This window comes from Herpailurus yagouaroundi, unplaced genomic scaffold (assembly GCF_014898765.1).
Source record: "Herpailurus yagouaroundi ecotype Mexico unplaced genomic scaffold, PumYag 184, whole genome shotgun sequence".
NCBI classification, from domain to species: domain Eukaryota; kingdom Metazoa; phylum Chordata; class Mammalia; order Carnivora; family Felidae; genus Herpailurus; species Herpailurus yagouaroundi.
This window is the reverse complement of record NW_024412415.1, coordinates 10,896,330-10,912,605: the sequence shown is the minus strand read 5'-3', so window position 1 is coordinate 10,912,605 and position 16,276 is coordinate 10,896,330. Positions and strand designations below refer to the sequence as shown.

The following is a 16,276-nucleotide window of genomic DNA, read 5'->3' as shown; positions in this document are numbered from 1 at the left end:
GCTTGGAATGTTCTTTAATCTAAAAAAGTTTAAAACTAGTGATCTAAATGTGTAACTGTCTAACATCACAGGTACCTACATACCATAAAGGTAAATATCCAGGTAAAGAACAGTATGGGTTAAATGATAAGATTCCTGTAAGATCTTGGTAACCAACTCAAATCAACATTAAAAACAAACAAAGCCCACTGGGGTTTGGCTCTATGGTTTGGGGAGCTGAGAAGTTGAAACACTGTGCTAATCATAAGCACATGATATACATACTCCCTTGACTGTTTCAGAGCCACATTTTAAGATAGTTCAGCACTGTTCTGCTATGGTTTCTAGTATAGCCCTGGCTATCATAAATAAAAGTCAGTAACACATACAAATCTGGTTTAAAATGACAAGGACTTGTTTCTCCTCTACTTCTTTTGTGGGGTTACTGCCTATAAGGGACTCCACATATACACCAGAATTTGTACAGGCATTAAGAATTTTGGCATAGACTACATCACAGAGAAAAGACAACACTCAGTAAAAGGAATGACAAGAAGGTAACAAATATGTTTCTAATGATGTGCAATAATCATCATAATAACAACAGTAACTAAGATTTAGATAGCACTGGCTATGTGCCAGGCACTGTCCTAAGTGCTTTACATTTAAATCTCACATTCATGCTATGAGGTTGGAACTGTTATCCTATTTCACAGATAAGGATAAGAGTAAATAAATGGTTGTCACACACTTGTTAAAAGATGGGAGTCAAGGGTTTGAATTCAGGCAGTTTAATTCCAGATACCATTGCCTCACCATTAAGGATATTCTGGTAATTCAACCATACACATTTACTGGGACCCTGTTATGTGTAAAGCACCACGCTAGGAGCTCAAGGTACAAAGATATGATAGGGCTTTCCTTTGTGTAGGCATCTGACTGATTACACACCTCAAGGTTTCTTTTCACCAGTTGCTATATCATAATAATCTGTATACTCAAAATACTTATCTAAATAATTAAGGATAACTGTTATGAACAATGATCTTCAAAGCAAAGCACCAACAGTTTAAAGAGGTTCAAAAATTAATCCAAAGGACTTCTGGTTTCTGGTTCTGTATACATGTAAGGAGCTTAGAAGTTGCCACTCTAACCTAACAACAAGTGAAAAGCTAATAAATAGGCTGAAAAATCAACACTTCTTTTTGGGTAAGAGAGAAGAGGACACAGGGCAAACCAACTATCCCTAAGAACGGAGACACAGAAAGGTGAATATAGGGAGTCATGACACACAAAAGAGATTCAGGAGCAGAAAGTGCCAGGGTAGGAAAACCTGAACTGTAACTGATGCTCAGTTTGGACAACTCACTGGAGGCTCAGTGTCAACATTCAGAGAGAAAGATTTCGGGGGGACCCAGTCATAGGGAGGCTCCCTACAATATTGTGAGATTTACCTTCAGGGGCTCAACTACATTCCTATAGTAAATATTGGGGGAAAAATTCCCTCAGGCAGGAAGAGGGGAAAAGGAACCATTTAGAAATACACCAGAGCACTTGGTTCTCCTTAAAAAGGCCTGCCCTTGGGAGAAACTAGTTAAATAGAGCCTAACCTCCTGGGGCTTTATCAGAGCCTAAGTGACCTGAAGAAAAATACCAAACTTCAGCCCCCTCCAGCCTTCCTGTCCCACCTCAGGAGAAGGCAAAATACTGAGAAAAACTTGTGAAGTTCACAGTCCAGAGGCATAGACTCACTGTAAAAGATTAGAAATCACAGGACTATAGAACACTTTCCCTTCACCCACACCGGACTACCACATTACTAAAGGCTTACTTACAGCAGTTACTATTACCTGGTACATCATGTCTGACTATCAAGCAAAAATTACAAGGCATACCAACAACTATGATTAATGTGCTAAAGACTCTAATGGATAAAGTACAAAGGATGCAAGAACAAATAGGCAATGTAAGTAGAGAGATGGAAATCTTAGAAAGAACCAAAAAGAAATGTTATAGATAAAAAAACACTATAACAGAAATGAAGCATGCCTTTGATGGGCTCATTGTAGACTGGACCCGGCTGAGGAAAGAATCTCTGAGTTACAGGGTATATCAAGAAGATCCTCAAAAACTGAAAAGGAAAGAGAATAATGGAAAAAAAATAACAATATCTAAGACAAATATAAGTGTAAACATATGCATAATGGGAATACTAGAAGGAGAAGAGAGAAAAGATCAGAAGAAATATTTAAAACAACAATGACTGAGAATCCCCCCAAATCAATGTCAGACACCAAATCATAGGTCCAGGAAGCTCAGAGAACACCAAGCAAACTACATGCCCCCAAAAAACTATATCACAGCATATTATTTCAAACTACAGAAAATCAAAGATAAAGAAAAATTAATCCAGAGGAAGTCCTCTAAATGCCATGACAGTGTAGACAATGTCTACATATACAGATAATTTTAGTATCAATGATAATTTACACAAAATGTATACATTTTTTTGTGTTCTTTCCATTCTAAACTCTAATACTACGACCATTATATGAATCAATACGGCTAATTCATACTGTAAAAATCAGACATGAATTTGTTGGCATCTTATCAAAAGTATTATTCATCTCTATTCATTCTAGTGAAATGGTTGTGTGCTTTAAAAAAAAATTTTTTTTAATGTTTATTTTTTAGAGAGAGAGAAAAACAGAGTGCAAGCAGGGGAGGGGCAGAGAAAGAGGAGACACAGAATCCAAAGCAGGCTCCAGGCTCTGAGCTGTCAGCACAGAGCCTGATGCGGGGCGTCAACTCACAAACCATGAGATCATGACCTGGGCCAAAGTCAGACGCTTAACTGACTGAGCTACCCAGGCGCCCCTGTGTGCTTTTTTTAATCAAGCAGAAGCAGCAAGATAGGATTTTTGCCCTACTAAAGCAATTCATATGTGAAAGACATCTGAAAACCTGTCTGATAAGGACAATATACCTAAAAATGGTCTAGATAAGATCTCTAAGACCTCTTGCATTCCCCTTTCATGTTACTCTAATTCTGGAATCCTTGGTGTCCAGGTAATAAATTATGACAGTGGACCAATGAGAAAATAAATTGAGACACTACACACTTACAGTAGCAATGGTAACATTTTAGCTTGAAAACTAGACAAAAAGAGGTTGAAATTTATAAATTTCAACACAAACATATTTTTGTATATATATGTGACATGAAAAATAAATGCATGCTTGCTCACATATCTGAATTGGGTATGTCTATATACTATAAACCTGCAGTTTATCCTTGGCAAAACTTTGGGAGAAGCTTAAAAAATAACTAAGGGTGGGACGCCTGGGCGGCTCACTCGGGTCATGATCTCTCTCACCGCTTATGAGTTTGATCCCTGCATCAGGCTCTGTGCTGACAGCTCAGAGCCTGGAGCCTGCTGTGGACTGTGTGTTTCCCTCTCTCTATGCACCTTCCCTGCTCACACTCAGTCTCTCTGTCTTTCAAAAATAAATAATAGAACACTTAAAAAAAATTTAAAAGAGAATAACTAAGGGCAATGTAAAGAAGAGTAATCAAGCTAAAACTTAGTGAGTCTAAGACTAGAGTAAGTACTACAAAATTCAGAATAATACATGGTCCTTGTTCTCGACATCAAATTAATGTTGAGCCAGTGGTTCTAAAACCTTAGCATAGATCAGATTCACCTGGAAAGCTTGTTAAAACACAGAGATTGCTAGGCTCCATCCCATGAATTTCTCATTCAGTATGTCTAAAATGGGACCTAAGAATCTGCATTTCTAACAAGGTAATCTTAGGATACTGCTGCCAAGGACCACATTTTAAGAATCACTGGATAACTTCATTGCTTCACAAACAAATCATGCTCATTCTAACTCTGTATTTTTAAAAAATATTTATTTATCTATTTTGAGAGAGAGAGAGAGAACATGCACAAGCAGAGAAGGGGCAGAGAGACAGGGAGGAAAGAATCTCAAGCAGGTTCCACACTTTTAGCACAGGGCTCGAACTCAAAAGCCATGAGATCATAACCCATGCCAAAGTCGGATGCTTAAGCGACTGAGCTACCCAGGAGCCCCTGACTCTGTATTTTTAAATTCCTGGTATTGCTCTTGTCCTTGTCTTTATTTTAGGGGCATATACTGTGAATTGGAAACCCAAAAGAATATGGACAGAAAAGAATCTTAGAAAACAACCATACAAATGAAAGGACTAATAGTCTTTCATTTGGACCTCAGACACACAGCAATTTCAGTCACATACAGTGAGCTATAACCACACAAGGGAACCCTAAGATTGAAAAGGAATAAAAACAGTCAGGAAAAATCAAAGACATGCTGTTATTTCCAATTTTTCAACATAATAAATTGGAGTCAGCAGGGAGAGGTACCTATGGTAACAAAGAAACATAGAAATGGCAAGAAAAACAAAGAGACATGGAAAAAAAAAAAACAACCCAAACACTGAACAGGACTAGGATACCAGGAGTGATTCAGACCTCAAGTGGAAATGGATAAGGAGCAGACACATTAATGAAGAAAGAAACAACACTGAACAGAAGTGACCATAAAAGAAGAAAAAGAAAAAATAGGGAAACTATTTATTTATTCATTTATTTTTTTTTTAATTTTTTAAAGTTTATTTATTTTTGAGAGAGAGACAGAGAGACAGAGTGAGAGTGGGGGAGGGGCAGAGAGAGAAGGAGACACAGAATCCAAAGCAGGCTCCAGGCTCAGAGCTGTCAGCACAGAGCCTGAGGTGGGGCTCAAACTCACAAACTGCCAGATCGTGACCTGGGCCAAAGTTGAATGCTTAACGGACTGAGCCACCTAGGCACCCCTAGTTTTTATTTTTGAGAGACAGAGACAGAGTGCAAGTTGGGGAGGGGCAGAGAGAGGGGAAGACACAGAATCTGAAGCAGGCTCCAGGCTCTGAGCTGTCAGCACACAGCCCGACCCAGGGCTCAAACTCACTAACCGCGAGATCATGACCTGAGCTGAAGTCAGATGCTTTATCTACTGAGCCACCCAGGTGCCCCAGGAATAAACTATTTAAACTGTGGGGTAAATAACTGAAAGGACAAGCAAAGTCCTAAAAACCTATATAAGGGTATTACCATGCCTTATTTTTTTTTTTTTAACGTTTATTTATTTTTGAGACAGAGAGAGACAGAGCATGAACAGGGGAGGGTCAGAGAGAGGGAGACACAGAATCTGAAACAGGCTCCAGGCTCCGAGCTGTCAGCACAGAGCCCGACGTGGGGCTCGAACTCACGGACCGCGAGATCATGACCCAAGCTGAAGTCGGCCGCCCAACCGACTGAGCCACCCAGGTGCCCCACCATGCCTTATTAAAGCACACCAACAACACAGCAATCTGGGAACATTTGGTCTCATAGAAATGAGGTATACTTACTTTTAGTAAACACAGATGGCTCTGACATAGTTTAACTGTCTAAGCAGTAACTTTGAATCAAGAAAATGTTCAAATATGGTTCACTCTTATCAAGGCAAAAACAAGGACTTTATACATTTTAGCAAAATTTTTTAAAACAATTGCATCCTAAACAAGTCCGGGCAATTAATAGGTAGTTAATTAACAGACACATCAATCTTCCAGAGACCTAGGACTTTTCCCAAGTGATTATGATTTTTACTCAAAAAGAGAGTAGGGTAAATAGTCTGATAACTTTTACTTACCAGTAGGAAGATCTTCAACTTTTGCAAGGTCATTCTCTTCTATTCCAGGCATTCCCGCATCACCACCTCGTTTGATTTCTTCTGCCCAAGTAATGAAAGATATAATTCTTTAGTTTTCCTTATATAAATTCAAAGTGATTTGAACGAATGTAATAATCAGTTTCTAAAGCAACAGGCTACACTGACTGCATATCTTTATAACTTGCTTTGGACATAGCTATAACTCTAAAACAATTTACTCTTTTTTTTGTCTGTCAAAATATTCAAATGTGAAACAGCACTGACACCTACTCATAACTGAACTAAAATCAAACAGTATTCTTTATGACTGAAAATGCTCACTTCAAAATGAGAATATCCAAAAAGTCAATATCCTATTAATACAAAACAAAATAATAGTAATACCTTTCCCATGTGGAATATGATTGCTTGAGGGTTCTTCATTCTTATCTGCAGCATTCTCAGGTACTTTTGGAATGTTTTTAGGTACTGCATGATTGTTTATTCCCAACTCGTTTGCATCTTTTGAATCAAACTTGTTTGTCTCCTGCTGTTAAATAAAGATTTGGTAACAGTCAATATTTTTCAGTTCAAGATTAAACAATTAACACAACTACTAATTAAATGTTCTGAAACAGTTCATTTTTTGAAACATATACTATGGGTCCAAATTCCAAACACTTGAAGATGTGGGATATATTATTTTCTGTTCTCTTTTTTTTTTTTTTTTTTTTGGGACAGAGAGAGACAGAGCATGAACGGGGGAGGGGCAGAGAGAGAGGGAGACACAGAATCGGAAACAGGCTCCAGGCTCCAAGCCATCAGCCCAGAGCCTGACGCGGGGCTCGGACTCACGGACCGCGAGATCGTGACCTGGCTGAAGTCGGACGCTTAACCGACTGCGCCACCCAGGCACCCCTCTGTTCATTTTTTATACCTAATAAAAAATCAAAGACTAACACTTTTTAAAGTTTCTAATTATAGTAAATGGTCTAAGATGTTAGGCAGAGGTAATTCTCTCTGGCTATGCTGAGGGAATGATTCTGCAAGAAGATAGTCTTGCTGAGCACTGGCCTACAGTTGGGCATTGTCCTAGGGGCTGTGGGCAGGGTGAGTTCTCTATAGGCCTGTGTTGTAATCGAGCAGGATGGTAGACTACAGGAGGTTGGCACATGGAAGCCCCCTTAAGTGTGATAAGATGGTTAATGACATTGCCAAGCTTTTCCAGTAGCAGAAACAGCAAGGGTAGAAAACAGGCAAATTTCTTCCTAGGTGCACTGGCCACCCAAGCAAAGGAAGTAATGGCAGAACAATACACAGGTCAGTATTCCTTTCTTTTTTTTTTTTTTTTTAATGTTTATTTATTTTTGAGACAGAGAGAGACAGAGCATGAACGGGGGAGGGTCAGAGAGAGGGAGACACAGAATCTGAAACAGGCTCCAGGCTCTGAGCTGTCAGCACAGAGCCCGACTCGGGGCTCGAACTCACGGACCGTGAGATCATGACCTGAGTCGAAGTCAGCCGCTTAACCGACTGAGCCACCCAGGCGCCCCAGTCAGTATTCCTTTCAACATGCGTCTAACCCTATCATCTCCTTGGAAACTTCAATCTTTGGACCTGGTTAGGCCTGACTCAATTCTATCAGTGAACCACTTTTGTCTTTTATACTGGTTGTATAAAAGTGGCCTCAGTGAAAAAATGGGAGAGGCAAGGAGTTAAATACACATGCTAATGTTGCCACATAGGTCCTTGTACTTAATTATTTAATGTATATAGAAATGTTTTGTCAACTCTAAAACAGCATGCAATGTAACCATTAGTAATGTTATAAAAAACAGTACATTAAAAAAAATCTACAGGAAATTTGGAAAAACAAGAGCCAAACTGTAAGAATTTGTCACAATAAAGAAGAAAAAAGTGTTTTGACAATCAGGTACAGGTATTCCAGTGTGTCTGGCAGACAAAATTAACAATAAACATTTGCACTGTGCTTCACTGTTTACAAACTGCTTTCGAATCCAATGTCCAGAGGCGCCTGGGTGGCTCAGTTGGTTAAATGTCTGACTCTTGATTTTGGCTCAGGGTATGAGCTCATGGATCATGGGATTGAGCCTCATGGTGGGCTCTGCACTGATAGCATGGAGCCTACTTGGGATTTTCCCTCTCTCTCTCTTTGCCCCTTCCCTGCTCATGTGTGCTTTCTCTCTCTCTCTCAAATAAATAAATAAACTTAAATTAAAAAAAAAAAAAGAATTGATTTGTCAGTAAAGTTGTATCCACTTTACCATCTGAGAAATATATTAATAGCAAAAATTATTTTTAAAAGTCAGATAAAAACATTTAACTCAAAATTGGGGCTCCTGGGTGGCTTAGTCGGTTGAATGTCTGACTTCAGCTCAGGTCATGATCTCGTCGTTTGTGGGTTCCAGCCCTGTGTCGGGCTCTGGGCTGACAGCTCAGAGCCTGGAGCCTGCTTCAGATTCTGTGACTCCCTCTCTCTCTGCCCCTCACATGCTCTTGCTCTGTCTCTCTCTCTCTCAAAAATAAACATTAAAAGAATTTTAAAAAAGAAAAACATTTAGCTCAAAATTGGTTTTAAGAGTTGACGTTGTCTTTTTGCAAATGTCTAATTCACTCAACAATAAAAACACTGTAAGTCATTTTTTTTAATTAGGCAGGCTAGAATACTTAAAAATATAATGTTTTATGACAAAAGTACATATTTTTATTTTATTTTATTTTATTTTTTTTAATTTTTTTTCAACGTTTATTTATTTTTTCTGGGACAGAGAGAGACAGAGCATGAACGGGGGAGGGGCAGAGAGAGAGGGAGACACAGAATCGGAAACAGGCTCCAGGCTCTGAGCCATCAGCCCAGAGCCCGACGCGGGGCTCGAACTCACGGACCGCGAGATCGTGACCTGGCTGAAGTCGGACGCTTTAACCGACTGCGCCACCCAGGCGCCCCACATATTTTTATTTTAAAAGCACATATTTAAATTACAAGATTTATAACAAGAATGTATTTTGATTTAAGTATTTTTTAAATTTACCTTTTGTTAAAAAAAATTTACCTTTTGTTCCTGCAAAAACTGGTCTGCTAACTTTTTAATATTTTCTTCATGCTGTGCTCTTAACTCCTTGATCTGTTGGCCACACTGAAAACTAAATTACAAAGTCATTCTTTTAGGCTATATTATCTTGGATTGACTTCTCAAAGTTGTCTAGCAGTTGAAAATATACATTTGTAAAGCATTCAGTTAGCAGCAGAGTGGGCACAAAAGGACAAAGCAGGCATAAAAATAGATCACAGTCAAAATTCCTAGAATATTCAAATCTTTAATAGAGTATAAAAAATACTGATAAGGCTAATTAACAGAAATTAGAAAGATAAAAACTATTTTTATAAATCTTATTTATAAAGAAATAATTATCAAAGCCAACTTCAGTCACAGAAGAGAAAAAACAGAAGAGAAAACCATGAGACCAAAATACAGTAATAATTGAGAAAACCTAGAATTATAAGAGGTGATAAGGAGTGGCAGCAGGCGATTCATCCAATAGTTCTCATTTTCAACACAATAGTAAGAGTCTGTGAACCATAAGAAGAGCTAGAATGGAAGAAACCAATAAATAAGACAGAATGGAGTCATCAAGAGAAAATGTGAAAGAACAAAATAGATAAAGATTGGGAATTTCCACTGGACAAGTGGTCTAAGAATACAAATATATCATTCATGCAAAAAGAAACAAGTAGTTAAAAAATTTACAGAAAAATGTTAACTTTAACCATTAAAAATGAAATTAAACTTCCTATATGTATATATGATAGTATTTTATTCCTATACTAGCAAAATTAAGTCCAAATTGTAGAAACTAATGTTGGTGGGGCTATGGGGAAACATCGACATTATAAATTAGTACAACCATTATACAAAGCAATCTTTCACATATGTGATAAAAGCAACAAAACAATAAAAAATTCTGTCTCAGGAATTCTATATTTGAGAATATACACCAGTGAAATAACATAAGAGGGAAAAATCCTTTTTGCATAAAGATTTTTATAGCTGATATTCATAACAGTAAGATAAGGAAAACTACAACAGTCCAGCAATTGGGAGAGATTAAACAAACTTTGGTACATTAACATGCTGGAATAATATATTACCTCTGAATATGCTAACTCTTTAATCCTATTGATACGCTGAAAATTATTGAATACTGTCAGGTTAATATACTGATAACCTATAAGAGTAACAAATCAGAAATGGATAAACGGTGTTCTAAAATATGGTGAATCTTTCTAATTTTTGGTATGCAGTCCTAAAAAATACCCTTTACTATAAAATGGATTAAAGACGTAACAAAGCTTTTTAAAGAGTGATTGCTACAAAGAGGTTCCCTGACCTTACCACCAACTTAGTGCAGAGATGTACAAAAGGGGACTGAAATGCCAAACAGAAGAAGCAGCTGGTGCTCAGTCCCTCAGCTTATTCTGGGGACTTCTTTCAGCATTGGCTTCATCTTCTGGATGCCCCTCAAAAAGAACCACAGAATCTTCTTTCAGTCTTTGCACACTTAATGCAATGAAACTCAGGCCTTGCAAGATTTTCTGACTCACAATGTACTCCACTATATGGGCAGACTAAACACATCTTCTAAAAGGTATTCCCATGGTGTTTAACATACCAAAATAAGAGTTTGGATTTCAAAGAGGCATAGGAAGACAAGAGAAAAGGAACTTAAAAGACCTAAGAAAATTAAAGAAGAAAAGAAAAACAGAAGCCAGAGAGGAAGAAATAAATTGTCCAAATGTGGGACACATATTCCAGATTCATAATTATTTGTTGCTATATGGCATCTCACCTCTCATATTCTAACCTCTTCACAAGGTAAGTAGTGTTCTTCCTATAGTCCTGAAGCTGGTCTTCTTGTCGAAGAAACTCCTGGCGAAGCTCAGCAAGTTGCTCTATCCACACGATGTAAGAATCAAAGGAATAAAATTTACTTACTCTAATGCTTTTGATTGAGAAGTTATGGGGTTTTTAAAACTTATATACACTTCTCAATTTCTTTACTCAAACTCTCAGGGAATTAAATTATATAAATTAAATATAAATTATAAATATATAAATGTATTATAAATATATATTATATAAATTTATATAAATTGTATATAAGTATATAAATTATAGAAATAAAATTATATAAATATATTAAATTATATAAATTATATAAATTAAATTATATATTAAAATATATGAATTGTATAAATTATATAAATTAAATTAAATTATATAAATTATATATAAGTTATATATAAATTATATAAATTGAATTATATAAAAAATTATATATAAATTAAATTATATAAATTATATTTATATAAATAAATATATATTAAATTATATAAATTATATAAATCTAATTGCCTTTTATAAGATATGCATAGACAATAAAATTTGTTTAAAAAAATAAGATAGCCTCAGTGGTTTCTGTATCAATCAGAAATATTAAAAAATTATACATCTTGTCATATTATGTAGATACATATTAACTTGTGGAAACAGTAACAACAACAAAATCCTACTTAAAAAAAATTTTTTTTTCAAGTTTATTTATTTTGAGAGAGACAGAGATAGCATGAGTAGGGGAGGGGCAGAGAGAGAGGGAGAGAGAGAGACAGAATCTTAAGCAGGCTCCGTACCATCAGTGCACAGCCCGATGTGGGGCTCGAACTCAAGAAACCGTGAGATCATGACCTGAGCTGAAACTGAGAATTGGACACTTAACTGACTGAGCCACCCAGGCACCCAATCCTACCTAACTGTATAAACCTATCTGCTTTATAAAGTTGGGAGGGGGGTGCTCATGGGTGGCTCAGTCAGTTAAGCGTTCGACTTCAGCTTAGGTCACGATCTCACGGTTCATGGGTTTGAGCCCCACATCGGGCTCTGTGCTGATGGCTCAGAACCTCGAGCCTGCTTTGGATTCTGTGTCTCCCTCTCTCTCTGCTCCTCCCTCACTCATGCTCTCTCAAGAATAAATAAAAATGTTTATAAAGGTGGGGGAAAATCATGTTTTTTAGATATATTGGCTACAGATATAGAATTCAAGGTTTCTTTTTCATTCTAAATCACATTTGACTCCCAACTTAAGGTGCGAATTACTTGAGATCTCATTTCTAGTTTTGCTACTAATGTTAGGCCCCCGTATACCCTTATTGCATTCTCAAAGCTCATAATTCCTGGACAAGAGCTGAAAGTTTTAGTTGTAACGAATAACATGAAATTCTAAGCTGGACAGTAGATTAAAAGTGGGGCCAGATGCTCTTTTGTGAACATTTAATACATAACCACAGGCCCCACATTTTCTGGAGTTGGTCCCTCTTCATGTGACCCTACAAATAAAAGTAATTCAGCCAGAGAAGAGAAATATCAGTTTCTTAAATAGATGATTTAAAAATTAGCTAATAGCCTTAGAAGTAAGCTAAAGTAGAAGGAAGTCTTAATTTAAAAAAAAAAAAGTAACAGTAAAGTTTCCAGTTAAAAAAAAAAAAAAGAAAGTCTTAATTTGTATAAATGGCAACAGAGGTCTTTTCGGTATAGGTAACATCTATTAAGACTAAAATGTATCTAACCATAATGTACAAATATTATAAAATCTACTTTTCATGCAAGACTTCTAAAATTAGTTTTATTACTTTAAAGGCACTCTAAAAATACTTGGGATTTAAGTTTTTAAAAAGCAAATGTAAACAAATATTTACAATGTAATTATATCCATGTAAAAAAACTAGATTAGAATAAAAATCCATCAAAGTACTACCAGTGATTATGTTTAGTGGTAGGATTCTGAGCGTATTTTTTTTCTCTACTTTCTAAATTTTATTGTAGAATCATAACTGTGACAATGACAACAAATAAAAATTGTAAAGTTGGGTGAATATTTGTTGAGGCAGATAAATAGTTTAACAATATGCATAATAATAGTTTTTGTATAATAATCAAATGTGAAAAGTTAATGATTCACATAAAATGCTTGTAGTTGATAATTATGTTTATACATTCAAGCCACTTATTTTATTTAAAAAAATTTTTTAGATATAACATTTTATAAGTGTAAGCTATATGACATGTTGATTTAATTCGCTTGTACACTGTGAAATTACTACTGAAGCAATAGCGAGCACCTCCATCATCTCATATAATCATCATTTAAGATATACTCTCTTAGCAATCTTCAGTACATAATATAATGCTGTTAACTATAGTCATCACATTGTTTATTATATCCCCAAGACTTACTCATCTTACAACTGAGAGTTTGTATACTTCAACCAACATCTCACTTTCCCCACCCCTCGAACCCCTGGTAACCACCATTCCTTTCTCTAAGTTTAATCAAGCCACATTTTAAATTCCTTTTTACTCTATTAATTCTCCAATATGTAAACATGGCTGATCTCCATAGTTTTTCATCCACTAACTCCACCTCAGATAAAAGTAGCAAATACGATACCAGGTATCCCTGAATAAAACATTCTGTTTGTTACTTGGTCCCTGGCCCCATCTCCTAAGATTTAGACAACTAGAGGTAGCAGAAACTATGGCCTCAGCCATGGATATCAATTCTACAGAGACAATGAGATCCCAGCAGGAGGCAGTGACAAAAGGCCTTGTAGCTTACACATAGAGTTAGCCAGTTCAGTGAACCTGTGTTCAGGCAGGAAAGGTTCTGAAACTAAAGTTACTGCAATTAAAAAAAAAAAGAAAAAGAAAAAGAGCACCACCTAACAGCTACTAGAGAATGGCTCTCAATTGGTGGGCTTTAGGATCATGCAGGCTTTTTCCTACACAGTAAAATAAATGAAGTAGCTAAGTTTACCTTGAGAATGAACCTGAGGCTCACTATGATTTCAAGATTTGGGATGGTTCTCTTCTCCCCACAAAGCTTGTCACTGACAACATTTGTAATTCCTTTATCAAGAAGTAAAGTTTTATTTCTAACTGAGATAAAAGGCTTAAAATACAATTGACAAAACAAAAACAAAAACGTCAATATAAGTGAGTCCATGTAAAACATCTAAACCTTTCCTGTTTAAACAGAGAAAAGATTATAAAGCAGGGAGCTAATAGGTCATTTGAGCCAGTCAATACAAAGACCTGAAAGGGGGAAACATAAACAGATCAGAGAGCAAAACTAAAGACAAAATTTTCCTACATCACAATTTTACTTTCAACTGATTGCCTTGTGTTTTCTTTATTTTGGACCCAAATATACTCTGTGTCTACTGGAGCTGCTCCAGGTCACCACAGCAGGATTTTCAAAGTGACTTAACATACCATCAGGTCCACAGTTGATTGTGCAGGATGTTCTACTTCTGACAGTAACATCAGGGTATGTTACAGAAAGGCCTGGCCATACTCCTTCAATTTAACTTCAAAAGATTAGGGATGTAGTTAAGAAAGGGGTTGCCTAGGACCAATTTTCAAAGCAAAAAAAAAAAAAGAAAGAAAAAAAATTTACTTCTAGAAAATTTTGATTTCAAATCTTCTCAGCAATAGGCATAAAAATAAGGTGAGCCACTCAAGATAAATTGGTGTATACTAGAATGTTAATTTGTTAACTCAAGGAGCAAAAACTAACTCTCATTCCTTTCATTTCCAAAAAAAAATATTAACTACCATAACGTTTAGGTCTTAGTGTGTATTAATTCCATCATATCTAGTATTAATTTCAACGAGGGTGCCTAGGTGGCTCAGTCAGTTAAGCGTCCGACTTTGGCTCAGGTCATGATCTCACTGCTCATGAGTTCAAGCTTCACATCAGGCTTTGTGCTGACAGCTCAGAGCCTGGAGCCTGCTTTAGTTTCTGTGTCTCCCTCTGTCTCTGCCCCTCCCCTGCTTATACTCTGTCTCTCTCTCAAAAATAAACAAACATTAAAAAAAATTTTTTTTTTTTTATTTTTCAACGAAAATAGTCCAAACTGGATTTTATAGTTGACTTGTCAAGAAGTTTGCTTCAGTCGAAAATAGTTCCTAAGGAGCAAAAGTCACATTAAAAGGAAATTCAATCTTAAGAGTGCAAGCTTGAGTAACTGCACTAAACCCAAAATTTGTAGAGTTATGAATTCAAATCAAAGCCTTTTATTCTGCTGAAGAGTATCATAAAAAAATTTTCAAAATATCTTAGGATCTACTTCAATGCACACACTGTAAATTAAAGACTTTTACTCAGTAACATAGGCTGTCATTTTTTATAAGGTAGACTAGGAGAAGGCACTGGACTTCTTATTCAACTGATCTATTATTATTTAATAGAAACATACTTTGATGACAAGCAGACTCATTTGTAAAAATAGCAAGCAGGAAACAGCACTGACAGAGTGGCATCTTCTGTGTCATCCTAATGTACTCCTGTGAGTCATAAAGAGTAGAACACGGACACAAATGCAACAAAAACAAATGTGGCCACCCAGGAAGGTAATTTTTAAGAGAATGTCAAAGCTGTTCTAAATCATAGTAAAAATAATCATAATTTCTATTTTCAGGTTATAACACATTCCTAATGATTTGCTAGGTGAGAAGCAAAAATTTCAATAAATTACAAAGCCAGCTCAGGTTGGCTTCTTCAAGAGGATCATAAAAATCTATTATCAAATTCTACCTAAAGAGGGTCAAAATTGTTATAGAATAAAGATATATTTATGAAATTACAGAGCATGTATTACCCACACACAAAAACTTAGAGTCACTGCCTGCCAAGTTTTAAAATATACAGTATTGGGGCACCTGGATGGCTCAGTTGGTTGAGGATCTGACTCTTGAGTTCAGCTCAGGTCATGATCTCACAGTGAGCGTCCACCGGGCTCTGCAATGACTGCATGGAGCCTGCTTGGGATTCTCTCTTTCCCTCTCTCTCTCTCTGCTCTACACGCCCTGGTTGTGTGTGTGTGTGTGTGTGTGTGTGTGTGTGTGTGTGTGTGTGCACATGATGTACCCATGTGCATGCATGCACTCTCTCTCTAAAAATAAATAAAGAAACATGTAAAAACAACAAAATAAATATAGAGTTATATTTATCACAGGGGTGCCTGGGTGGCTCAATAAGTTGAGCATCTGACAATCTTGATTTCAGCTCAGCTCATGATCTCACAGTTCATGAGTTCAAGTTCTGGCTCTGTGCTGACAGTGTGGAGTCCACCAGAAATTCTTTCTTTCTGCCCTTTCCTCGCTCATGTGTGCACACATCTCTCATAAATAAATAAAGACCATATATATACACACATACATACATACAGTGTTGTAACCAAAGGGTGTGAGGGAGAAGAGGGGTCCTCTTCAGGTCCCAAACTCCACAGGCTGGTGATGGTATGAAGTAATGTAAGCAAAGCATAGAGCTTGTTCACCGTACCTATTATTTTTTATAAAACCTTTAGTCATTTCCTATCACTTCATCTAAGTGAAAAAATACACACACACACACACACACACAAATACACACACACAGTATGTCTGTCTATCTATCTATCTATCTATCTATCTATCTATCTATCTATCTATCTATCTATCTA

The 16,276-nt window shown here is 36.5% G+C and overlaps 1 protein-coding gene across 3 annotated transcripts in view; it reads right to left on the bottom strand.

Annotated features, from left to right (window-relative positions):
- Nucleotides 1-16,276, bottom strand: part of GOLM2 (golgi membrane protein 2) — a 105,694-nt gene that overhangs the window by 51,797 nt on the left and 37,621 nt on the right. For all 3 annotated transcript variants that reach the window (XM_040492544.1, XM_040492543.1, XM_040492545.1), the window contains exons 3-6: nucleotides 10,567-10,669; nucleotides 8,772-8,862; nucleotides 6,103-6,247; nucleotides 5,698-5,778 (exon numbers count right to left, since the gene is read on the bottom strand). In XM_040492544.1, the coding sequence (XP_040348478.1) occupies nucleotides 5,698-5,778; nucleotides 6,103-6,247; nucleotides 8,772-8,862; nucleotides 10,567-10,669 (420 nt within the window). The remainder of the gene's footprint in view (nucleotides 1-5,697; nucleotides 5,779-6,102; nucleotides 6,248-8,771; nucleotides 8,863-10,566; nucleotides 10,670-16,276) is intronic.